General features: G+C 40.5%; 1 protein-coding gene across 16 annotated transcripts in view; it reads right to left on the bottom strand.

The window, feature by feature from the left end:
• The window catches only part of MAGI1 (membrane associated guanylate kinase, WW and PDZ domain containing 1), a 642,924-nt gene that overhangs the window by 3,631 nt on the left and 612,049 nt on the right, over window positions 1-27,244 (bottom strand). For 5 of the 16 annotated variants that reach the window (XM_006077255.4, XM_025272538.3, XM_006077260.4 and 2 more), the window contains 8 exons: window positions 26,313-26,404; window positions 23,818-24,010; window positions 20,602-20,895; window positions 17,374-17,574; window positions 8,566-8,659; window positions 8,365-8,425; window positions 7,247-7,390; window positions 4,016-4,154 (listed from right to left, as the gene is read on the bottom strand). In XM_006077255.4, coding sequence (XP_006077317.1) covers window positions 4,016-4,154; window positions 7,247-7,390; window positions 8,365-8,425; window positions 8,566-8,659; window positions 17,374-17,574; window positions 20,602-20,895; window positions 23,818-24,010; window positions 26,313-26,404 — 1,218 coding nt within the window. Of the gene's footprint in view, window positions 1-1,876; window positions 1,966-4,015; window positions 4,155-7,246; window positions 7,391-8,364; window positions 8,426-8,565; window positions 8,660-17,373; window positions 17,578-20,601; window positions 20,896-23,817; window positions 24,011-26,312; window positions 26,405-27,244 lie in introns of all 16 variants that reach the window. The other 11 variants (XM_006077253.4, XM_006077254.4, XM_006077261.4 and 8 more) reach the window with 5 other exon arrangements.

The following is a 27,244-nucleotide window of genomic DNA, read 5'->3' as shown; positions in this document are numbered from 1 at the left end:
TGGTATCAAGGACCTTGGCTCCTGTCCCCACCCGCCCTCTTGAGACCCCATTAGTCACAACAAACAAACAACTGTTAAAAGCAATCAGAATCAAAGCCCAACTGACTCTTAGTTAATTTAAGTATAATTGCAACTAGCCATGGTTAAAAACTGGTACTTGTGGCTTTGGGTATCTAGCCTACTATCTTTATACTCATATAGATCATTCCACTTGTAACATCAGTCATGAGTTTAGTCTTTAAAGGTATAACCCAAGTAATCTGTCTAGAAGTATCAAAATGGCCCTCCCCCTTAGTATCTCCCGTTCTTTTTTCCCCAGCCATCACCCTTCCTCCCTGACATCTCCCCCCACTCCATGACAGAAAATATTCCTTTCTTGAAAGATTGTTTTAATTTGCTTACAAAAATCTGGGCTGTTGAACTAGAGGGGCATGAGGGAACTTTGTAAGGGAATGGAAAGAATCTATGTTTTGATCTGAGTAGGGATTAAATGGGTTCATAGAGAGGTAGAAATTCACTGCTCTGGACCCTCAAGCTTTATGAAAGTTACTGTAAGCAAAGTATACTTTCATTAAAAAAAAAAAAATCCAGGCTGGCGATGACAGAGGCAACACAGCCAGATGTTGACGACGGGCAAACGTGACATTATGGGAGGGCCCATTAAACGTTCTCTCTACCTGTGTGAGTGCTGTGCAACTATTTTTTTTATTTTTGCATATGTTTAAGGAGCTGTTTTTAAACTGTGGAGTCATCTGACAGATAAAAGGAAGTGGAAGAGAGGTTGTCAAGTGCACATTTGACATTACATGGGGTTTGCATAGAAGCACTCTTCTCGATGCTATAAAAGCAGCCAGAATTACATCTAAGGTGTGGATTCACTGGGTGACTTTTTACAACCTTAAGACATCTGTAGATTAAAAAGCAGGGGAACCCTATAAAGGCTCCTGTTTATTGTTAAACTATCTGAAATGACACTGCAAAAACATTAAATAGCATCCTGGATTTAGGAGAGTTCTTTTCAAAGCTTTGTCATACCTAAACCCAGTAAGTCATATATACTATCCCATTCCAGGCTCAGCACCAGAACTGATGTGCTGCATCATGGAGGACAATCCAGGGCCACAGTCACAGAGACTAAGAAATCATGGGTGCTCTTTAAGGATCTTTCATGAGTCAACAAGGTCAACATTAGGCAATTAATCTTTCACGAATGATCTCCCAAAACCTAGGGTGAGTTTTAACAAAAACAGGAACATAGCCTAAAGCAGGAATCAGTAAACTTTTTTCTGTAAAGGGCCAAAGAGTAAAATATTTATGGTTTTTGCATGCCACATACTTTGTCACAACTGTTCATCTGCCACTATATGGCAAACGCAGCCATAGACAACACATACAAGAAACAGGCATGGTTATGTGCCAATAAAACTTTACTTATCAATTCAAAAACAGGCTGTGAACAAGATTTGGCCCCTGGACTGTCATTCGACAAGAGATAACTAAGTAGGAAATCTCATCTTCCTGTTTTAGCAGAGTCTTATCTCTCGAGGTGAGAGCTTTGTGATCTGAGATTTGTTGTTTTGGAATGGCTGGGGAGGTGTCTAGAAATAACACACACAGAAGCTTATGAAGTCATTTTAAGATCTAGGTGAGGGAAGGGGCTTCAGTGACCATCCTAAATCTAACCTTGGGGTTTCCTACACCTATATTTAAGAGAAGGGAGAGTAAGGCTTCCACAGAGTCAGTGGTGTACTTACAATTCAAAGAACGCAGGGTGCTCAGAATGAATTGCCAAACATATCAAAACAGAGCTAAAGCAGAAGCAATGAGGAAATTAGGCCACAGCACAGAAACACCTAGTATTGATTGAGCTACAAACCGTAGTTTGATTATGGCCCATAAGGTAGAAGCAAGCCTCCCCGAGCTTTTCATTTCTCATACATGCAGCGATATTAGGAGGTATCATCGCTGTAGAAGGGAGGGCCCAGCACCAAGAACAGTCAGAGAAGAGAGAGAAAGAGAGAAAGAGAAAAAGTTGAACATTTAGATTCCCTATAACAAAGAGGAAAGAAAAAAAAATCTGCATTTGTTAACATAGGGTAAAGAGAGTTTATTTGTCCAGTCAGACAGTCTAAGGCAACACTCAAATAAGGCTGCAGAGACCAAAATCAGAACAGTGACGTTTTCAGACAGCCAGATAAGGTGAGAGAACCCAGACAATGGATGCATCCTTTTTTTTCTTTTACTTTCTTTCTTTTTCAAACAACTGGAACAATGACAGGCTGGCATAGGAGAGCATTAACAATAAACAACAGAAGAACAAAGTTCCCTCCCTCCCCCTCCCCGCCCCCAAGACCGCGGCAGTTAAATTAAGTACAAAAAACTCATTACAAAAATAGCCTCACAGAGAAGCAGGTTCCAATCAAGTCAGAAAAATATTGGAACTTAACATATTATAACCCATTTGTGACTCTAATCAATAGAATTAGAGAAATTTAGTCCCAATGACATATGGAGACGTTACAGGAGCACAACCCTGGCACATTCAACCCTTTTTGGAAAAAAAAAAAAAAAACGGTGTATTGAAATGATCTTTATTTTTAGCCCAAAGAACATTGGTTAGTGTTGGATTTTCATCCTCAGTGCAAAAGACATAGGTTTTGAGAAGGTACACAGGTTACTGATGATGACTCGCAAATGAAAGATCACATCCAACAGAAGCATAGGGAAGACAGAAAAGGGAGACAATGTTACACAGTTTCAGTGGCATCGGTACACCTACAGTCAAGGTTTAGTACAGTGCACAGTTGTGGCATCGTAATGTTGTCACAATACTTCCCCTGTGGCTGGGCATGTCTAAAGGGGCCGCATCAGATGCCCACCCCTCCCCCACCACGGGCCCCTCATTATTTTGCACCTGTATGGATGTCCAACACCTGGGAAGACTGTCCTTCAAAGGAGTTCTCGTTCTCCTTGACCTGCACCTGAATTAAGGATCTCATCAAGTCCAAAACGCAACTGGGAATTGTGCCAAATGACTTTCAGAAAAGAGGGCAATAACAGATAAATCCCTAATAAAGGGGACCGATGTATATGGGGACCATTCAATCACAGTTTCTATAGAAACTTTTGTAGACCTTTGGTTGGGAAGAAGAGCCCTACATCTAGGGCATAGCTTTTTTTTTTCCTTTAAATTTTAAACAAGAATCTCAAATAGGACATAATTATTATAATATACAATATTTTGCCATCAGAACACTAAGCTATGTAAAGATCATTGCTGTTTAGTCAAATCATGTCTACAGATATGACAAAGGAACTCTATGCATAAGCTGGCTTTCCTCACAGGAAAGGTATAGTAACATGTTTCCCTCATGATGGGCACTGGGAACTGATTTCATCCTTTATCATCTAAAAACATATGGCTAAAGTTTCAACAGTTTTGTTTGTTTGGTAGTTGTGGGCTCAGGTGGTCTGATTTGGGGTAGGGACCAGTGGGAGGGATGCAGAAGAACTGTATACACCTCCTTGATGCTGAGCAAGGCCCCCAAATCATCTCCAAAATTCATGCCTCTTAAATAAAGATATCAAGTAATCAAAAACAAGAGAGGAGAAAAAAAATTGTGCCTCAACATTATCACTCAGGAAACCTGCTTTCCTGCTTCTTAAAAGGAGTAGAGTCATTTTGTGCTAACAATTGGATCTGAGAAACGGTTTGGCACAGTTCAAACAAACATTCCTTCGCTCTTGGTCGGACTAGACAAAATGTTCTCTCTGATTATCAGAAAGGGGGCTATATAAAGATCTTGTCTTAGACCATGCCCCAGTCCACGTGAGCAAGCAAAAGGATGAAATGTGTAGAGATTTCAGAACAAGCGAGGCAAATAATCACATGGTGCGAGAGGCTGGTAAGACACTGGTGAATAGGGGAAACAAAAGACTTTCCTGCTGCAGTTCTGGAGACAAATTCATGGAGTCATGCCAGGGAAGGAAGGAATGTTTTCATAGTTTGACCCACCATATTCTGGGACCGAGCCGTCTCCCCGCTTCAGAAACAGACGCACTCTGCGGCCACCATTCTTAATCAGTTCTATAGCCCGAGAATGCTTCATGTTTTTGGTGGTCTCACCATTGATCTCTAAAATTTCATCACCAACCTGCCAGAAAGAGAGAGCCAAGTGAGAAGATCACCAAAGGGTTTCATCAGCTATGGAGATGCTTTATGATTTCACTGAACATGTTCCAGAAAAATCTTCTATTACTTAGGAGACAGAAATGAAAAAAAAAAACCCTAAACTCTCTGTCCTCAAGGAGATGACATTCTAATATGGGAAATATAATACAACGGGCAACTTAAAAAAATACATGGTACGTGAGATCGTGTAAGCGCTAAGGTAAAAAAATAAAGCAGAGGGAAACATAAGTTGCTGAAGGAAGAGGATGTGGTCGACAGCTTCTAGAATGGCCCCCAGTGATCCTTGCCTACTTGAATTCATACCCTGTGTAAACTCCTTTCCTTTGGATGTGGGCTGGAATGAATGACTTGCTTTTCACAAACAGAACATGGTAAATGTGATGACAGGTCAAAGATAAGGTTACAAAATAACTTTGGCTTTTGCCTTACTGGCCCTCATTTGTCTTCTCCCTTGTCTATTCTGATGCATGTTGTGACGGAGCCTATGGTACTGAAACCAGAGAGGGCTCAGGCCAACAGCCCCAGCTGCACTGATCCTGACAACAACCATGAAGCTTTAGAGGCAAATCCTTCCCTAGAGGAGCCTTCAGATGAGACCACACTCCGGGCTGATACACTGACTGCTAATATGTTGGAGGTAAAGGAGTGAACAAGACAGGCCAGATACTTCCTGGAAGTATCAGGAAGCACATATTCTAGAAGGCAGAAGAGAAAAAGACTGGTGCTGGAGTTTAAGGCACTGAATTTGAGTCCTATCACTTGTTAGCTAAGTGATCTTGGCTAAGTTCTCTACTTTTTTGCAGTTCATTTCCTCATCTGAGTAAGGGGAGGATAACAACTCATGCCTTTCATGTTGAGGTCCAATTAAATGTTACAGTATGTCATGTGAACTAGATAACATGATACAAAATATAATAATGGTGTTTCTTTCAATCAGAAGCTTTTTTAAATGAGTAACTGCTGCTAAGTCGCTTCCGTGCGACCCCATAGATGGTAGCCCACCAGGCTCCCCCGTCCCTGGGATTCTCCAGGCAAGAACACTGGAGTGGGTTGCCATTTCCTTCTCCAATGCATGAAAGCGAAAAAATAAAGTGAAGTCGCTCAGTCGTGTCCGACTCCTAGCGACCCCATGGACTACAGCCCACCAGGCCCCTCTATCCATGGGATTTTCCAGGCAAGAGTACTGGAGTGGGGTGCTAAAAACAAAATCCATGTGTTTGAAATATGAACAAAAAGACTATATACCACTGTATATGCACAAATTATGCATGTGTATATATAGAGGAAGGATATATAAGAAACGGGTACATAGTTTGACCTTGGAAATTATATTCTTACCATGCATCATTTTTTTATCTAATTCTAAAAAATCACATTCCTGGTCTACTTTCTCAATTAAAAAAAAATCTTATTAAAAAATTCAGTCTTCAGAAATATAAACTTCAAGATTCTGTCTTAAGTTACAAGTATTAAATTCCTTATCTTTGGTCACTTTCCGCCCTTTCTGCTCAGGACTAATTTTATTCACTTTTTTCCTTTCCTGATCTGACTCTTGATTTCTTTTAATTCCTTCCAAACTGCTCCCTATGTATGTCTCAATCTATGCCCCCTAGATATAATGAACAAACGATTTTTTAAAAATCATTCGATCTGCCCAGAAGAGCAACATATTCATACGTAGTAGGAAATATTAGATATCGAAATAGAACACAGTGGTTTTTTTGGCATGTGTGCGTTTAAAATTTGCATTACTGAGTAATACCAAATGATCTTGAATATTCATGTGATGGTGTCCTTGGCCCACTGTTAAGAAAGACAGTTAACTCATTCCTGAGGCCAGGGAAAGGTGGCAGTGAGTAGTGAGAGACTGAACGGAGCTCACCACCCAGAACCTACAGAACCACGTGGCTTCCTGCTCTCAAAGCATGCTGGGATATCCAGGAATTCCAGGGAAGTAAGGCTGGAAGAAGCATAAGCTGGAATCAAGATTGCTGGGAGAAATATCAATAACCTCAGATATGCAGATGACACCACGCTTATGGCAGAAAGTGAAGAGGAACTAAAAAGCCTCTTGATGAAAATGAAAGAGGAGAGTGAAAAAGGTGGCTTAAAGCTCAACATTCAGAAAACGAAGATCATGGCATCTGGTCACATCACTTCATAGGAAATAGATCGGGAAACAGTGGCTGACTTTATTTTTTGGGGCTCCAAAATCACTGCAGATGGTGATTGCAGCCATGAAATTAAAAGATGCTTACTCCTTGGAAGGAAAGTTATGACCAACCTAGATAGCATATTGAAAAGCAGAGACATTACTTTGCCAACAAAGGTCTGGTCAAGGCTATGGTTTTTCCAGTGGTCATGTATGGATGTGAGAGTTGGACTGTGAAGAAGGCTGAGCGCCAAAGAATTGATGCTTTTGAACTGTGGTGTTGGAGAAGACTCTTGAGAGTCCCTTGGACTGCAAGGAGATCCAACCAGTCCATTCTAAAGGGGATCAGTCCTGGGTGTTCTCTGGAAGGAATGATGCTGAGGCTGAAACGCCAATACTTTGGCCACCTCATGGGAAGAGTTAACTCATTGGAAAAGACTCTGATGCTGGGAGGGATTGGGGGCAGGAGGAGAAGGGGACGACAGAGGATGAGATAGCTGGATGGCATCACCGACTCCATGGACATGAGTTTGAGTGAACTCTGGGAGTTGTTGGTGCTGCAATTCATGGGGTCGCAAAGAATCGGACACGACTGAGAGACTGAACTGAACTGAACTGAATATGAGATTAAGTATAAGAGATGGAAAATGGGATTGGGATTTGGAAATGGGATTCAGACAATATCCACTTTAGTAAGTTCATGGGTGATTTTAATCCTTTATTCAATGCCAGAGTTGGAAGAGCTCACCTAATTCTGGTAGATACATCTAAGCTTGAGGGAGAGATGAAAAGCTGTAGAAACATGTAATGCTCACGAGCGTGCAGGCTCTAATCATAAGATGTCAAGAAGTCACTGCAGATGACTTATTCACATCCATCCCAGATGCCTCTCCCTTACTTACCTTCATCTTCCCACACCTTTCTGCAGGACCATCCTCTGCTAAGCGCAGAACGTAGAGGTCCATGTTATACTCTCGACCGCCTCGAAGACTGAAACCAAATCCCTTGGCTCCTCTTTCCAGCTCCACAGTGTAAAAATCTTGCTCCTATTCAAAGAAATTAAATGCAGTTATTCTGGGAGGACTTAAATTGACACACATTTCTCTCTCTTTTCCCAAACACTCTCCATTATGGCTCATTTGACCCAAAGGCACAATTTGTATCCCCTTCTTGGTGGTTTCTAATTGTTTATTAATATCAATTAACCTTAGGAGTTTGGAGATCCAGAATGTGAAAACATTCATGAGTGTGCATACAGATTGCATACCAACATGCATATATTAAAATTTAATCAGTGAGGCTGTGACTTGCATTTGTAGCAGGAAAAATCCTTCATTAAATAATACCATCCTGCACATTGCTGGTGTTTTAGCCTCCCTGCCCAAGGCCCTAAAATATCTCATCATTTGAATAGCAATGGCAAGCTCCACACATCCTGACAGTGGTTCCTATGCTGGTTAAGGAGAACTGGGAAAAGATTAGGAAAGGCTTTAAGAAGGCCAGTGACGGGGAGGAAAAACAAAAAAAAAACTACTTAACTCCGTATCACCCAATGTTTCCCAAATCTGCTTCACTTATTATCACTTGTGCACCCTCCATTACCACCTTGTGGGACAGGTAGGTAGCTTTAGGAGTCTCACCTGAAATTCACAAGTCTGAGAAACAGCTTAACCAAAAGACATTTTCTTGACATAAATGCCTTTACGAATACCATGACCAGCTATCTCCTGTTTTGCTCTTTCTCTGATCACCTATTATTAATTGGTAGCATTTTATTCTGTTTGGTCCTCCTTGTCCCCTGCCTCCAGAAAAAGGATGTCTAGGGATATTTTTCAAAGGTAGTAAAGTAATGTTATTTACTTGATAACCCAATGTGAGTTCATGTTTAGTATATATTTACTACATAAAAGGTTATTTATGTTAATTGCAAGTACCTTATAAGATACCTGGTAAAAAGAGCTTCAGAAAATTGGAAGGAAATGCACAAAGCCAGTAAGGCAAAAAGAGAAACAGTCCTCACCTGTGTTGCCTGGGGTGCTTTGAATTCAAACTGAGATTCTGGCTTTGGTTTGGTGGTATTCCTGCCAAAGCAAGAGAAAAAAAAATATATAAGAGCAAGCCATGGAGAGCCTGAGAAAGAATCAAAGAGCAGTATCATCACACCACCAAGAGTTACTTTTTTCCCCTGAAAGTAACAAAAGAAGCCCAAGTCATGTCTGACCTGGTCTCCTGGGCTCCTTGCTGCGAAGGGGTGTGCGTGGTGGTGATGGTGGCTATCTTCTCCGCATTGGTCAGCAGAGTGGCATTTGAAGACTCTGCAGGGTAAGAGAGAACATCATGAAATGAAGGCCCCGGAGAAGATATCATCAAATCAGGTGTGCAGAAGCCCCACACCTGAATGACATCTGAATTCTCTGTCACCATTTCAAAATGTTCTGACTTGAATTTCTAAACACGAGTGTAAAGAACCATTCTAAGATCTTCTATGATGTGAGCCATGTACACCCCCATGACATTCCTCCAACTAGGTATCTCCACAAATGAAATAAAGAGTTTGCCCAAGAAAATAGTACTTTAAAAATCATAGCCAAGGTAGGTGCCTTTCACTCTTCCCCCATCACTTGAAAAGGGCAGTCCCATCAAATCACTGCAAAATTATTTCCCAGACTTTTACAGGCTAATAATAAATGTCTCTGCTAATGTCCCTGCAATTTATCGGTGATCTTTAGTGAGTCTGCTTGATTTTCTCATGTGAATAGTCAGTGTTCTAACTTCTTGCTACTAATAAATACACATACAGAGAACATCTACTTTCTTCCCCAAAGCTTTCAGTGAAACACAACTAAAAATGTGGAATTCTTGTGAGATCTTGCCTAGTATCACTCATGAAGAGTTATTTTTAAAACTTGCATTAGTCAGAGCCAGTATGTAAATCTAAGTTATACAAATCAGGAAGCCACCCTAATGTAACAAATATGACTATATTCTTATGTAAATTGACTTTCTTCTTCACTAAACACATTCATAAACATCTTCATTAATCTCTGGGAGCTTGGAAACCTAGGATTTGAAAACACTCATGAACATGCCTACAGACCACTAACCAACGTGCATATATAGAAATATATTAAAATAATTTACATAGTATCAGTCTTATGTTCTTTTACTAATTATTTCTCCATTAAGATCAAGGCAGATAGTAAACAATGATGAGTAAGCTGCACTATTTGAATTTATTTTTAGATTGACAGTTTGGAACCTGCCACACATTTTCTAATCAAGAAAATGCTACATGTGGGGGTGAAGTTCTTGATTAGCCTGTAAACTACCCCTTTACTTCACAGTGTACCATGAAGTCTAGAAGTTTCTAAGAGTTCTGAGGTTTGCAGTAGACACTCCATAGTTTGTGGAATACATGTATCTACCCATCACGTATAACGGAGTTTCTATGGATAGCTCACTAATCCCACTTATTTGTGCTCTATCTTCCACTGTACTTTGCTAAACATGCTACTCAGCTTGGGTCTGACTTTCTGTTATTCTATTTTCATTACAAATAGCTGTTAAAAGTAAAGGGCTGGAGATCAGACCCGGGTTCAAACCTCTTTATCCTTCACTTACTATCTGTATGTCTTCTTTTCCTTGAAAGGGATGAGGACAATAGTCATCCCTTTTCTTGGAGTAGAGTGTATGAAATGCTTAGCACTGTATCTGACATACAGTAAGCACCCAACATACATTGACTGCAGCCAGTGCCCTTGCTACTATTTCTATTTTGTATTTATTACTGTGGAAATGTGTTAACGTTTTTTACACTCTCTGCAAAATGAGACAGTTGAAATATGATTTTAACAGTTTCTATTCCAGCCCTAAAGCTTATGATCTGGATAGTGGTGGTGCAAGATTAGTAAGAAAATGTAACTCAATCAGGTGAACAAAAACTGTGAATCCAGTTCATGCTTCAGAACGACATCTCCCACAGAACCTGTTCTACCAAATGCTTCACCAGAATCTGAGGGAACAGTAATCTGTGGTCAAGTAGGGGTGAAAAACAGTGGATGAAACAGAAATGTTTTTGCGTGTCTGTGTTTTGTTTTCCCTGTGGACCCTTAATTGTGCCAGTATACCTTGGGACCCTCCAAGAGGGGGACGTGGTGCTTCTCAAGCTCGTCGGGTGTACTGGTTACAAGGTCAGAGACTAGACTCAGCCTACTTGGCTTTGCAACCCAAACTTTGCAGTTTACTAGCTGGGACGTGAAGGAAAGTTACTTAGACCTTCTATGCTTGAGTTTCCTCATCTACACATACAGAATAACAGAAGTATCTAAGAACACTGATGCAAAGACTACCTGGAAGGAAAAGTGTTTGGGCTCGTGCCCGGCATGTAAAAACTGCTCAAAAATTGAAGACCATCTTTTTTATGGGTGGCATGTATTTATTACCGTTATCACAATATTAAGAGCATAATATTAGTCTGTTTTTATGACCGCAGTTAACCGGCACAACCAAGGTGATAAATTGAAGTGGTATTTCATAAAGTCTGCCTGCTGTGCCCCTACAAAGGACTAGGAGACTGCAAAGCCTGTCAGTGTGACTTGCCAGAAGTTTCATAAACATGTACTGGTCCTTTAAAAAAACTTCATATTATGTACTGTAATTAATTTTATGGAGACTCTCTGGAAAATCACAAGATTGCTTGGGCCATGGGGAAATCACCATCAGGATACCAAAAAGAAAGTTTCCTTGTAATCAGAGTGATTATAATTACTGAATTGTGCAGAGGTTCCCCTTTAGAGTTCTTGGGTGTTTTTGGTAGCCAGAGTTTTCTAGGCAGATCAGATCCTATTCTCAAGCCTTTTTAGTACTTCTGCCATTTTCAAGGTTTGATGAGATGTAACAGATAACCATTCAACATACGTATAAGTAGAATTCTTCTATTTATTTTCCTCCCATCATTCCTTTGCTATTTTCAAATATTTATATGCAAATCTGTTCTGAGTTGAAGCTTAAGATTAAGCATTTCAGAAATTAACATTTGTAAGCAAGTGCCTATTTGAGCAAGCCCACTGAATTTTTTCTCCTTTTGTTTGTTTTTCTTAATCTATGAACAACCACCAAATTTCAATTATTTCCAGTGTGCCACACACCGTGTACGGTTCATTCCCACATGCACTGTTTCATTTCATCCTCATAACTCAAAGAAATAGGTGCAATTAATTATGCCCATTTTAAAGCTGAAGACGCTGAGGCTTACAAAAAGTAGGCAGTATGTCCAAGGTCATCCAGAGAGCAAGTAGAGGCACTGGCAATTAAACCCAGGGCCTGCCTGACAGTTAACTTTCAGTTTCACTCTGTTTACAAGGGAATTATTCACGGGTCAAGGAAACTGGATGTGATTGGTACATTTCCTTCTTAGCAAGCAAGTACTTTTACCTTCCTGTATAAATACCAACTTCACTAAGTAGTATCACAGATGAATTAAAATACAAAACACTCTGGTTTGGACTTCTAGATTTCCTGGGTCATTTTCAAGCACTATAACTTTTAGCATACCCTCAATTTCCAGGATGCTTTTTAAAAGATCTATAATGTTATATATATGAGCTTTTAAGTCTTCGTTTAGAATTAAACCAAGACAGTGTGTGCTGAAATTCTCTCCAGCTTTTAAAAGTACGGAGTTGAAGCCCATCCTCACAAATTTCTATCTCTAGTCCAAAATAAAATGTCCCCCATATAAAAGAATAAACACAAAAGACGGGTCTGATATAATATACACCCTAGCAACAGTTTTAAAAAGGACTGTCAATGTATTTGACTTGTGGAACTCTTAAGGCAGATGGACAGGTTGACTGTTTTCATGATAAATTCCAGCAAGTGCCCTGTGTGCTTTCTTAAACAGTGTTTATACCTGCTCTAACTCTCCTGGGAGAATGAAAATGGATATTACTACCGTTCCCACAGCAATCACGTATCGAGAGGAGCATATCCTCGCTCTCAAGGCACCATCACGGTGCTGTGCTAAATCAGGGCACTAACTTCTGAAAGGAGCTTCTATCTTGGGTTTCAACTTCTCTCCGTGACAAGTGATTACCATTCTAACCTTGCTCCCATGTTAATATCCTTAGCTGCCCTTACAGAACCACATTACAAGGCCAAGCAAATAGACAATGGATACAATCATTCCATTCATAAATATTTTAATGCATAAACACATATGTAACAAATACCTGAAGGAAGCATTTGAAAATTTAAATCCCATAAATATTTGAAAAGTTTGGGGAGACTTTTAAAATGTGTATGATAGAAACTCTGTTCTTCTTGCCTGAGTATATGCTGCTATCATATCTCCCTTTGCCAAGGAAATGGCACGACCTGTGTCACCAAGCCTTACTTCCTATACAAGTAAATACTTTAAGTCAGAGAGATGTGAAGTACAAAAACAGATACACAAACATGTATAACCGAATCACTTTGTTGTGCACCAGAAACTAACACAGCGTTGTTAACTAACTATACGCCAATAAAAAGAAAAAATTAAAAAATAAAAAGAAAGACTTCAGGGAAAAGAGACTATATTTAAATAATGTCTTTTATTTTTATTATTTATTTATTTAGGGTGCACCATGGGGCAAGCAGGATCTTAGTTCCCCAACCAGGGATCAAACCCACGCCCCATGCAGTGGAAGCATGGATGGATACTTAACCACTGGACCTCCAAGCAAGTCCCTAAATAATGTGTTTTCAAGTTCATAAATATTTTCATTAGTTTGAACTTGATTCAATCTGATGATTCCATGAGAGCCTGGCTCAGTCAGGATCTGCCCTGTCTGATTAGTCTCACTCACACCCAGACTTCACAGGGTATTTCTATACACTCCAGTAGTAGGAGGCATGTGTGCTCTGACTTGCCAGAATTCAAGTTCAAATTCAGTATGTAAGCCAGTCTGTGGGCCTTTCTGTGTTGCCATGATAAATTTCCTATCTAGCTGTCCACCTCTCACAGGAGAAGAGGCTCTGCCCTCACTCCACCTCCCAGCCTCTTCCCAAAGGCCGTAAAAGCCTAGGATGGTGAGAACTCCCCTGAACATGCCTGTCTGAGAACTGTGAACAACACAATCATGCCCAAATCAAGGGGGGTTCATGTTTCAAAGCTTTTGTTGGAGGGGGCTAGCAGACACAGAACGGTGAGAGGGGAATGGGAGAAAGAAAGTGAGGAGAGAAGTGAAACTGGAGAATCAGGTGACTGATGACAAGAAGAACGAACATGAGCATGCTGCTTCCCTGGAAAACAGTCGATCATGATCCCATGCTTGCATTGCAGAAGGCGTGGGTCAGGTTCCTGGTTGGGGAAGAATTGCCACAAGGCACAGCCATGGATAGGGAGTAAGTTCCCAGCATGGCCCAATCAAGGGTGCATCGTCCTCTTTTTTTTAATTTGATCATTTTTTAGTTAGAAAACTAAAACAGTTTGTAGTAAGAAAATTTTAAAAATGGTTATGATGCCTTATGTAAAATAGAAGGGAAAAAAATATATATATATAAAAGTCACTTGGGGACTAATGCCAGGTATGGTTTATTCCTTTAAACCATATATTAATGTTTTGGTTGTGAATTTCATTTAGGGCCATTCTCAGTCATTAAGTGTATGTGATCTCTCCTTAATTCATGACTCCATTAATAGTAAATGGGTTATCTATTAGAGGCATCTTTGAATATACATTTTGCAAACATTTATCCTGAATTGAAATATGACTGACATGACAGGATAAAATCAGAAAACACAAGTATTCACTGACAGTGTGAAAATGAGGACTGCAGTTCAATCCTTGTCTGATCAAAATAACCGCCAAGAACCGTTCAAATTGCTCAACCACGTTGTGATATTATTTCAAGACTACTTTGCTTTTTAAGTTCCCCTTTGAGGAGCTGTGCAAAGAAAGGATGAGTTAGTCTTCAACTCCATAATGAACAAGTAACTAGCCCAGAAACTAATATAAAGTGTTTAGCCTCATCTCCTCCAAGTCTGGTCAGCTTATCTCTTTCTGTCTGGCTCATAAGACTGCCTCTTCCTGAAGTGGCTCCTTGTGTTTCTGAGAACAGTACCCTGAACAAGATGGATTTCTAAGAGCTCCCGAGCCACTCTGATGAAGGACTTCAGTTTTTTTATGAAGATCACTCAACAAAACGTCTCTGGGCTAGTCCATTAAACACTAGAGTAAGAGACTGAAGGAGACCAGAACTGCCTGACATGGAGAGAATGCCTTCCTTTTACCTTACAATCTACCATGTCCAGCACACTTCTATGGAGAGGAAGTGGATCCAGCATGATTTTCTCTCCATCAGATTGCAAAGGTCACTCTCTGTTCTATAGGTTCTTGTAAAATCCTCATGGATTGCTTCAGCATCTCTCCAGAAATCTAACCCCACTGCCTTCATTCTAACTTCCAAGATGGCAATTTTTGGCCCCACCTTAAAGATGAGTATTAGAAATCCACCCTCTGCCAGACTTGATTCCCTTTACCTGCACAAAGATGAGTATTAGAAATCCACTCTCTGTCAGACTTGATTCCCTTTACCTGCACTTTGAAAATGACAAAGTAATTGGTGAAGAGTTTTATTATCATGGTGGTGAATTCCTGAAATATCTTGTGATGAAATCACATCCTCAGCAGCACATCAATCCTTAACTACACTGTATCAACTTTAACATCTACTTTCTTCTCACCAAGACAGCCTGTGATAGCTCTGTTCAAATTTTACACTTTTGAAGGACTGTGGTTTTAAAAAACATCTTTTTATTGACAAATGTTATTGGATAATCTATCTTGCTTTCCAGTTCTTGGTGTTCAGGCTCTCAAAAAATACTTTCCCTTGCCCAGTGTTAATTTAAATCAACAAGTATGTGCACAGGAGTATAAGTTGCTTCTGCATATTTATCCTTCCTGATTGTGAATTCTTTTCTAAGCTCTTCCCTCAAGGAGCTCTTTCTCTCCTTCTTTCCTTTTTGGAAATTTTCATTCCCACAGACTAACCAACATAGACTCAGCAAGTTATATCCTGTGTTCATTTCTTTTGAATTAATTTTCTGAAATCTCACCACAGCATGGAGATAAATGTATCTAAATTTATATACTACATTAGGCTCTCTCCACCATTTGTCACCAAATTTTCCTAGCTTCCTTCATCTTTTCCATTAGGAACCTAGGTTATATCATCTTGTGACCACTTTCCTAAATTCTAATAGCTTTCCAGAGTGGTGATTTGGTAGAATGGACTCTAGACCAGATGGTAAATTACTAACCATGCATTTGAGGCAGGCTGAAATAGACCATCATTCAAGGAGCTATTTTTTCCCTCCACATTTGGCAGGGGGTATTTCTGGTACAGTGAAATATCCCTGTTCTTACAATGAACAATTTTCAAATATTTATTGTTTGGTTTTAGACTTACATCTTCTGAAATGCACAGCCTATAGTACTCAAATTTTAAACTAACATGGCTCACTTTCTAGCAATTAGTAGATAAAAATGTTGATCTGGTGAATTAGTTTCAGATAAAACTTCTGATTTTCTTATTTTACAGATCAGAGGCATAGAATTTTATCACACTATAACTATAAACCACAGTTGTCTCTTGAGAAATAACCACTGACTTTGGGAATATATTTTATTTTATAAATATATAGTAAGAACGAAAAAAAAAAAAAAAAGACACTGAAACATTCTGGGAAAAATATCACTTTTTTCCCCAAGGGCAAAATCTGCTTAGAAGGAAGTCATTATACAGGACTTAAATTCTCTGAAGGTTCTTAGAGACATTAGTGTATCAACTCCATTTTTATTAAATAATAATAAAATAAGTAAATATAATGTAATATAATATAATAAGTATTATATACTATAATAATATAGTATGTAAGAATAATTTGGAGAAGGCAATGGCAACCCACTCCAGTACTCTTGCCTAGAAAATCTTATGGATGGAGGAGCCTGGTAGGCTGCAGTCCATGGGGTCGCTAAGAGTTAGACACGACTGAGCGACTTCACTCTCACTTTTCACTTTCCTGCATTGGAGAAGGAAATGGCAACCCACTCCAGTGTTCTTGCCTGGAGAATCCCAAGGACGGGGGAGCCTTGTGGGCTGCTGTCTATGGGGTCACACAGAGTCGGACACGACTGAAGTGACTTAGCAGCAAGAATAATAAAGTAAGTACTGATATTTTTTGCTGGAAAACTTTTGGGAGTGGGGGCTGTCCTGTGTACTGTAGGATGTTTAGAAGTGTCCTTGGTCTCTACCCGCTAGATTATCATTTAGTACCTACTCCAGACAATGCCAAATGTCCCTCAAGGGGCAGAATCACCCACTGTTATAGAAGAATCAAAGATCTGAATTAAACCAATCAAACAAATAAATATGAACAGGCCTAGTTTAATGGAAGCCTGTCAAAAATATTGAAAATACTGAGATTTTATTCTTTCTTTATCCACATGCAAAAAGTAGAGACAAATCATACAGCATAAATTCTAATAACCTCCTATTAAATAAAAAACATGGCTATATTCACTAACTCTGATCGAAAAAAAAGAAACAACACACCAGCATTGGCTCTCCACTGTCCTTACATAGGTTTTATGATATCATCATACTATACACTCAGATTTTACATTCCTGTTTTTTTAAAAAAGTCTATAATTTCCAGGTAGAATATCAGGCAAGTTTTACCACCTATACTCAAACTATTCTGTTGTTTTAAAGACAAGGGCACCACAGCCAAAATAAATTGGAGAGAGTTAAAAATTTTCTGATGTGTTTATCTCTGTAGCAAGACAGGGTCCCTGGGCAAGAGGATGAAGTCAAGATGGTGAGGTAAGATTTAGTAACAGGGGCTCATGAGTGCTTGACGGGTATACTCAGAGAGGGTCGGAGAGGACTGTCTCTAAGTCAACACTATTCAATTACATGAACACCAAAGACAGAGTAAGAACGAAGAGAGAGAGAGACAGAGACACACGCGAGAGGTATACTTTACCATCCCCAGGGATGATGCGGAGGGTGACTGTGTTGCCCGCTTCCTTGATGAGGTTGACAATGTCAGAGTGGGATTTGTTGGTGATGGAACATCCATTTACGGCCAAGATCCGGTCTCCTACTTTCAGCTTGCCGCATCGGTCAGCAGGGCTCCCCTCAATAATCCGACCTATTTTGTGAGGCATGGCCACACATGCATTGCCTGCTTTGATAGTCAGTTTTAATTTTTTTTTTTTTAACGTTACATGGGAATAGAGTGAAGGGAGGAGAAAAAGGGTTGAAAAGGGAAAGAGAAGGTTAAGTGTTAATTAATTAAAGCATTAAGCAAATGTTATTAAAGGAGAACTCTGTGCCGAGGGTCAAAACATTGGCAAAGTTTCGGGCGTTGGTGTAAAAAGTTACAGCCCTAAAGGATAGTTCATCGCTGCAGTCCTTTCCCGATTAAAAATGAGGGGGACACCCCAACTTTCCTCTTTCTATCAGTGGCAAAATTTGGGATCTTTAGCAATTTCCAAAGATTCTCAAGAGCCCCCAAAGTAACTTGCTGTGGGCTTATGTGGGGACTTCAAACATGAAACCCAGAGCTGGGATGGAAGCTTTTGCACATTCTGTGTTCATGTCACTTCCTTTTTGCCAGATGTTGCTTACGCTTCTGCCAATGTTTTGTTCTTTCTCCATTTAGAAAACACAATCCCTGGGCGTCTAGTGAGGTCAGAGAGCCCACCAGTGCCAAAAATCCAATCTGAGAACACCTAATAGACAAACACGTAGATGTTCTGCCTGCTATCCAGCATGATGAAAGCTTTAGCAAAGGGGCATAATTACGAGACGAGCCAAGAAAGCACCCAACCTTGACACGCATTTTTCCTTTTATGACCTTTGCTCAATCAGCTGTTCTCGTGGGCTTTCAGAGAAGGGCCCAAATGGCTCATTAGCTCTGAAATCCTCCTTCTTCCTCATAGAAATCCCCTCAAAGCCATAAGAAAATCGAGTACATGCTCAGATGGAGGACAGTGATCTGAAGCTAGGTTCAAATCATTCCTCAACCCTTTTTCTTTAATCATTTCCTTTGTCCTCATCAGTTACTACACAGCTCTGACAGGAAAAATCAGGAAAAGTGCATTTGAAGAAGAAAGTTTATTGTGTGCTTTGAGGCACGTCATGTCACAACCAAGAGTGACTGGTAACTTTTAGAAGAGAGGTGGAAAATAGGCTTTGAGGCCTGATCTAGGGTTTCCAGATACTTGCATACTGAGTTGTAAACTTCCTTGGGCATGTCCACTGATTTTGAGAGTTTATCTTTCTGTAAAGATAGCTACGTAGTTGAGCCATCTTTGGGAAAGGGTGACAAAATTAACATGGGAAACCCTGAAAGAGAAGGCTCTTCCATCCTAATTCAGAGCGTAAGGATAAAATGTATGGGAAATGAGCTGCAATTGCTTTGAATTTCAGCATATTTGCCTGAGTCTGTATCACTGGATGTTAAGGTTAAGGTTAAAGACTTTTTCAAAAGAGAGTTAAACAGTCTTCTGGAAAGCAACAAGCAGGTGTGGTGGAAAGCCTCCATACTCAAATTCAAGGTCTTGATTAAGTTTAGCCCATCTCCAAGGACAAGTCCATGGGAAAGGTATCATACAGCAGGTGGGAAGGAAGTCTGCATAGCTCAGGAGAGAGGTCACATGCAAGGTATTAGGGAAAGTTTAATTTGCTCATTGTAAAAGTTGGAGAAAAACAATCAGACACCAAACTGTGAGTGAAGACATTTGATATTTGTTAACAACACAAAACCTCCCACCAGACGTATCTGTTGTTTCATTCTAGAAGGAGAAACTGAGAACTCAAATTCTGAGAATATCACCGGGTGCATAGGGACAAACCGCAGAGCTGAAGAAAATAATTTGAGATGTCTTTGTCCCCTCTGCTTTTCTTTTTCTTTTTAAATTGGACTGAAAAGTCTTCAAAACCAGTGGAGAAAACAAGCCAGAAAACCACCCTGCCTTGAGGTCAAGTCACCCGCCACCCACAACATGCTGTGATAATGCTATTAACAGAGCTCAGAGAGGCGCTGTTAGTAACGCGTGTTTGTTATCGCAGCCACACATGCACAGACCTGGCTTGACGCACTGTCCCCTGAAGTTTGCACCTTAAAGGGACATGACTTTAGCAGGAAGCAAAGTACCAAGACTAAATGGAGACAAACGGAGTTGTACCAGAGCAGAAATCCAACAGGATGGAGCACCTAGCTGATGTTAGCCAGCAAGCGACCTGGACCACTGGTCCTCAGACTCCTTGTGGGTAGGCCATTTGGAGACAGAGCTGAAGCATGTTTCACAGCCCTTCCCATCTCCCATCATATTCCATATTAACTAACAAATGTGCTTGGGGAAAACAACAAATGACATTTTATTTAATGAAGAAGGTGGATCAGTTCTGGAGTATATACTTATGATCCATTCTAGTAGGAAGACCCGTGATTCCTAGTTCCTAGAATCGCCTGGCTCCTATTTGTCTCAGCCCGCGCAGCCTGCAGAGAGCTGGCCTCGTGAGAGGACGACAGTTGTACTCCTCCACTCTCTGCTGAAACCCCAACATCTGGATGAGACGGGACAACCACCCCTGCTAGGACTCACGGGCAGTGAAGACAAACAGCTCTGCACTCAGATTTTAATTACATTCTCCAACAGGCAACAGTAAACATATTATTTTAAATTACAATTTTAAAATTTCAGATGGAGATAGGTAGAGTAGAGGAAGGACACAGATAAGATGGAAAGGGCATTGCATGTATATTTTTTACTCCTCACACCTCTATTTTTCCCCCCAGGCATTTACTTCTAAACCCATATGCTTCTTATAAAAATGCGGAGACCTTCTGAGACAACTGCTATGATTGATACCCTGCTCAGGACCCTGCAAAGGTCTCTCTAGGGCAAGAATTTCTCACACTTTATCCTGTCAAGGGGCTTCTTTGCAAATTTCACCTATGCATGACGTTGTCTGCCTGTGAACGTGCCACCAGAATGGAAGCTGAAGAGTTAAAAAAAATAAAAAATCCCAACCTTCAGGAGGGGAAAAGCTACCCAATGAAGTCCGTCCCCAATTAAGACTTTCATTACCTGAAGCGGAAAGCATGACAAGCATTTCTGTTAATGAGATTCTGGCTCGTCTTTCCCTCTCCAGAGAACAGTCACCCCAGGAAATGCTGGGGAGCAGAAGTGACCACACTCACCGAACGTCGTGCCAGCCTCGGGCCTGCTCACCGATGACACGATGACAAAGCCGAAGCCCTCGTTCTCACCGCGCCGGATCTCCACATCGTAGGGCTGGACCACGGTGCTCACCACACCGCTGCCGCCGCCGCCGCCACTGCCGATGCCGCTGGTGCTGCCACTGCCTGAGCTCACCGTGTTCAGGGAGTTCTGGCTGCCCTGTGGGGTCCGCTTCTCCTCCGTCAGCGAGGCCGGCTGGTTGCTACTGTGGTGGGATGAGGCTGGCGAGGGTACCTCATTCTCGGTTTTGGGGGCTGTGCAAGAGACGTACCTCTTGGTTACCTGCCTTTGCAAGAAATGTGCCCTGTCACCCCTTCCTCCTTCCCCGATCCACTCCACAACCAAACCAAGAGAGTGTCAGTTATGACAGCACCCGGCCTCACATGACTGAGACGCAGCAACTGAAAACCACTCTGATTAGCATTTACCATTCAGGATCTGCAGACATCGATACCATGGGAGAACAAAGGGGACACCCAGAGTCTGTTACATTTAGCGCATATACTATGCATCAGCATCTGTATTTGGACTCAAATCTGCAGCAAGACTGGCCCATTCTGAAATATTTCCTGCTTCACAGATCGAAAAATGACCCCTTGGCATTATGCTAAGTGAAATAAGTCAGACAGAGAAAACAAATATTGCATGGTATCACTTACGTGTAGAATCTAAAAAATACAACCAACTAGTGGATTAACAAAAAAGAAGCAGACACACATACAGAGAACCAACTAGCAGTTATCGGAGGGCAGAAGATGGGTGGAGGGGCAGGATGGGGGTAGGGGAGTAAGAGGTACAAACTATTAGGTATAAAATGAGCTATAAAGATATATTCTACAATGTTGCAATAGAGCCAGTATTTTATAATAACTATAAATGGGCTTCCCTGGTGGCTCAGATGGTAAAGAATCTGCCTGCAATGCAGGAGACTTGAGTTTGATCTCTGGGTTGGGAAGATCCCCTGGAGAAGGGAATGGCTACCCACTCCGGTATTCTTGCCTGGAGAATTCCATGACAGAGGATCCTGGTTGCAAAGAGTTGGACATGACTAAGCGATTTTTCACTTCATTTCACAAATGGAGTATAACCTTTAAAAACTGTGAATCACTGTATTATACACTTGTAACATATGTGATATTGTACAGCAGTAAGACTTCAATGAAACAAACAGAAACAACCCATTGAAGGAAGCATAAGATGCGACCCACCATCTTTGCCTCAGAGACATATCTGCATTCAAGTTGTCATTACCCTCAAGTCACATTTCTGCTCAGCTCTGCTTCTGCTTTTTCCATCAGAGAGACTGTAAGTTGACAGCACCATTATGATGTCCCTACTGCAGGATTCCTGACAACACCTGTCAGAGGTATACTTCGCTTTTCTTCCCAGCTTCCAGATGTCAATGATCCACTCTGATCACAGAACTGGATACATTAACCTCCCTCAGAATTCATTTTATCAAATTCCAGTTTTATTGCTTTATCAAGTGGCAGGGTAAACCACTCCTACATAGCCACAAAAGTAGGTGGGACCACTCATTTTTCATGCCAAAAGCAAAATATGGGTTCAGATTTTGGATAGGACTACTAAATTTATTCCCTAAAGCATCTCCTTTCATAGATTTCATTTTATGGTAGTAGAATATACAGAACCTAAAACTTATTATTGTAACCATTTAGATGTATCCTTCAGTGGCACTAAGTACAGAAACACTGTTGTCCAACCATCCCCACCAGCTATCTCCAGAAATTTTCATCTTCTGAAACTGAAGTTTTATATCTTTTAAACACTAATCACTTTCCCTGGCAACGAATCACTAATCACCAACCCCTGGCAACCACCATTCTTTCTGTCTATACATTGACTACTCTAGGCACCTCACAGAGGTAGAAGCATACCATTTTTGTCCTTTTGTGACTGGCTTATTTCACTGAGCCTTATGTCTCTTCAAAGATTTAATATGCCTTTTTACCCAAGAGCTTAAAAACCCCAATATTTAAAATTAAAAAAAAAAAAATCTGAAATAAACATCTCATTGTTCTATTATTTTTATCTGGACCAGTGAAATAAAAAGTTTTCAACTCATTTCTAAAGTCATTTCTGATTGCTGTTGGCTACATGGGACACTATGTTATCCTGACACCAGAAATGAGCTCTCAGGACATAAATGATTAACACTGCTTTCCATGGCAGCAATAGGTAGCAGGGCTTTCACACTGGACCCTGATGTCTTAATTCTTTTGAAATTAATTATATACCATTGAAGTGAGTCCTACTAATTTTTCTTAAACAAGGAGCCAGTTGATTTTATTTGATAAGTAGCTGTTTCACTAGTACCATAGCTATGGAGAATTCATAAAATTTCATGTCATAGTTTTTCAGTAATTCCACTGATATAACATGGAATTTCTTTCTTCAGCATTCTGGGTTGTCTTGAATACTTGGAGGTGGGGGCTTCCAACAAAGGTGATGAATGAATGCGAAAGGAAGACACTCAATGGACTGTCTCAAAATGGCAGATCCTATCACAGAAGTAAACCATGATTGCCAAGGATGGCAAGAAAGGAAGGCTAAAATCAGCAGGCAGTTGGAGGGAGTAGAGAATTGCCAAGGGTTTTACAAAACAGGTTATATTTGAGTTAAGAATGTATAGGACTTCTGGGTGTAGAGGAAGAAATCAAAGAGTACCTAAAACTGGCTAGCCATACAGCTTTCTTATAGAGAAAAAGTAAAAAATTAAAATAGTTTAATACATATGACTGTCAACAACAGAGTAACTTTTTTATAAGCTTATTTGGCAGCATGAAACTGATTTTTGCTCTCTTATTTGGGTGCTACAATTCACCTGTCACAGTGACCTCTTTGTTGAGAATTCTCATCAGATGAAGACAACGACTAAGTTCTGGTTGGCAAGGGGATGGAGGGACGTAACATATATTCAACTAGCTTTCCTCTAAAAGCCTTTGTTGGATATGCACGGCTGGCACATTACAGTACTTTTGAGTGACAGTGGTTTTGCAAGGTTTGAGAGAAGCAAACCATCTGGAAATTCTGTGCTTAATCACATTTGCAAACATTTGCTAAAATAGATGCTTGAGGAGGCAGACACAGGAAGGGGGCCTCTTCTGTGCATAAAGTGACAAGGCAACGTCTAAAGGAATGAATGAAAAACATACCCGCAAACACCACTTTACGCCGCACCGTTAGATTGACGTGGCCTTGCTTGGCGGCTTGTTGCATAAGCTGGACCACAAGCTGGTGTGATTTTCCAATGACTGGTGTCCCATCCACACAGATTAATTCATCCCCAGACCTCAGACGGCCGTCCGTATCAGCAGCACCCAGTGGTACGATGTGACCAATATAAATCTGTTGAGTAATTAGATGACAGATGAAACACTAACCTTTTTGGTTTACTCTTACAGGCACACCTTGGTGACATTGTGGGTTCAGTTCCGGATCACCGCAATAAAGCAAGTATCACCACAAAGTGAGTCACATGATTTTTCTCCCCAATGCATACAAGTTATGTTTACCCGGCGCTAGTGGTAAGGAATCTGCCTGCCAATTCAGGAGACCTAAGAGAGATGGATTCAATCCCTGGGTCAGACAGATGCCCTAGAGATAAAAATGGCAACCTGCTCCAGTATTCTTGCCTGGGAAATTCCATGGTCATGGGAGCCTGGTGGGCTACAGACTATGGGGTCACAAAGAGTGGGACACGACTAACTGCTCAAACAAACACAGATACTGTAGTTTAGTAAGTGTGCAATAGTATTATGTCTAAAAAGGTACATACCTTAATTAAAAAAAAAAAAAAAACAAAAACTTAAGTGGTAAAAAATGCTAACCATCATCTGACAATGGAAGGTTGGCACCAAACTCCAATTTGCAAAAAAACGTAATTTTTGCAAAGCTTAATAAAACAAGGCTTGTCTGGGTAATGATGGCCTTCACATCTCTGAGCAAAATTCAGTCCATTCATTTGTGTCTGTATCCGTGCCCTTCACTGGGTTCTAGCTGCTGTGCTAGGTGGTACAATAATTCTTAAGTGGTGCAAAAAAATAACTTTTTGTTGTTTGCTTCCTTGACATTTATCTGTGGTTTGCTGATGACTCATTCTTTTTTCCCCTTTGCAGAAATCAATCATTTTACTCCCTTCATGGGCAAAACTTTTTCTCCTTTTCTATAAGCCTTCTATTCAGAAAATTCTGCTAAGTATAACAGTAATACAACTTTTCTTTAAAGGTCAGCATGTGCCTAGCAATAGGGAATGCACGATAAATACTGTTAAATGAAAGGGTGAATCAAGCAAAGTCTGGTTGGACATCCCTATTTCCATAGTCTATAGCATTGGTATGCAGAACAGGTCTTTATTTTTAGTGTCTTGGTATTGTTATATTAACCAGTCACTAAACTTCACAGGTGGCACAGTGGTAAAGAATCTGCCTGCAATGCAGGAGATACAAGAGACACAGGCTCGATCCCTGGGTCGGGAAGATTCCTGGGAGAAAGAAATGACAACCCACTCCAGTATTCTTGCCTAGAAAATACCACGGACAGAGGAGGCTGGCGGGCTACAGTCCATGGAGTTGCTAAGAGTTAGACGACACAACTGAGCGACAGAGCACATCACAAACTTTAGCTAAAACATCTGTTTTCCCTGCCTTCTCACCAGGTAATAATGCACAACGGCCTTTCCATGACATATATCTTTTACAAAGAACTTTGGTAGAAGAGCGGTTAAGAATACGGACTCTGGAATCACAGCCTTTCCAGTCCCTCCATTTACTAACTCTGTGATCCCAGGCAACATCACATTAATCTTTGTGTTTTTATTTCATGATTTTAAAATGGGGATAAATTCATAGATTTGATGCATACATGAGAAGGATGTACATTAAAAGCCTTTGGCATAGCAACTGACACATAGTAAGCAGACAAGAAATGATAACTATTTTTATTGTGATGAGGAAAATTTGAACAATACTTATCTTTAGTTCTTTTTTCCCCTTTCCAAAGAATCTCACGGTGGTCTCCTCAATGTACTCTAAAGATGAGGCCCGGAGAGATTAAATGTCTCCTGATCCTTGTTCAGAGTTCTTTCTCTAATTTTGTAAAGAGAGTGCTCCTACTTTCTCTAATCTCTCATAATGCCTTGTGAAGTGCCTTCTATGTCCTAGCTACTCAATATACAAAGCCAACGACCTGCTGGCAGATTTAACAGAATTGCCCAGAAGGATCAGGCCATTGTGTTCTCCGTTGATGTCTATTCCTATTTTGCTTTTTTTGGTTTCCGTTTCTTTGATAGGGAGCTACAGATGCTGCAGCTGCCGCCCTCCACAAACATGAATACACACTTTTTAGAAAGGATCTAGTCTCTTCTTCCTCAAGACAGAAAGAGCTCCACAAAACCCAAAGAATAACTCCCACTGGTTAAGATGAAAGAGCCAGAGAAGATATATATATAACTGAGTCACTTTGCTGAATAGCAGAAATTAACACCAACATTGTAAATCAAACTTTTTTTTTTTTCAAAAGATGAGAACAGTTTTGGGTGCACCTAGTGGAACTCGAATTTTGGTGATCTGTCACTGCTGTCAATTGGTTTTGAATTCTTAGAAATTAGTACTGTGAGGGACAGGATGGGGCGGGGAGACAAGAGACTCACAGGTTCTCCTGGTTCATTGCCACCCAGAATCCTAAATCCAAATCCGGTCTCTTTTCTCCAGAGGAAGATGTCCTGTTCTTGATAATCTGGAACTGCAGAGAAGGGAGAGGAAGAGAGAGATTATGTCTGTGATAAAAGGAATCAGAGCCCTAAGGCGAACATAGTCACAGGACCAATACTGACGGTGCCTGAATGGATGACAGTTTTCAAACACAGACAAGCAAACAAAATAATCTGGACGGGTGAAATAAAAGAGGACGGTGAGCGAAAATAAATGGTGGGGACAGTCATTGAGCCTGAAGTGTTGTTTTTTGTTTCTTTTTTCCAAAGGACTAATCACTGTTTGATAATTCCTCATCAAGAAATTATCCCCGATGAAGGCTGCAGTCAGTGCTCGCCACTCTCCTGGGTATTGTTGCAAGAGGAATTTAGTAAATTAAAATTATCATGCTCTGCACCACAAAGTGGGTGCCCATATCTGAGGAAGGAGTTCATGCTAAGTCAGACTGACCTCTGATGCGGAGGCTGGGGACGAGGATTCAAGAGACCTGTTAAGTGCCGATGTTATAAACTACAAGATGAAAAAAAACAGCTTATGGCAAAAACTACTTAAAAAAAAAAAAACAAAAAAACTTCTGTTTTTCCTTAAAGTAACCAAGACTAACACACTGATAACATGATCTGTTAGGTCATTTATGCCAAACGAGTTACTCTCAAACATCCTAATATTTCCCAATTTAGAACATTTACTATGATTTCACTACTATTACCAAAAAAAGTAGCCAGCCTTCTATATCCTTAAGATCAATGGCAACAACAAATTGTTCTATGTAAATGAACCATATTTCGTCACTAAATGAGTTTTTTACTCCATGATTTGCCTATATTTCAACATTGTAAGTACTAATTTATTATCCAATAACTTGATATTT

The sequence above is a fragment of the Bubalus bubalis genome, chromosome 21, assembly GCF_019923935.1.
Source record: "Bubalus bubalis isolate 160015118507 breed Murrah chromosome 21, NDDB_SH_1, whole genome shotgun sequence".
Classification (NCBI taxonomy): domain Eukaryota; kingdom Metazoa; phylum Chordata; class Mammalia; order Artiodactyla; family Bovidae; genus Bubalus; species Bubalus bubalis.
The sequence above is the reverse complement of the archived record's forward strand: the minus strand, read 5'-3'. Positions and strand labels throughout refer to the sequence as shown.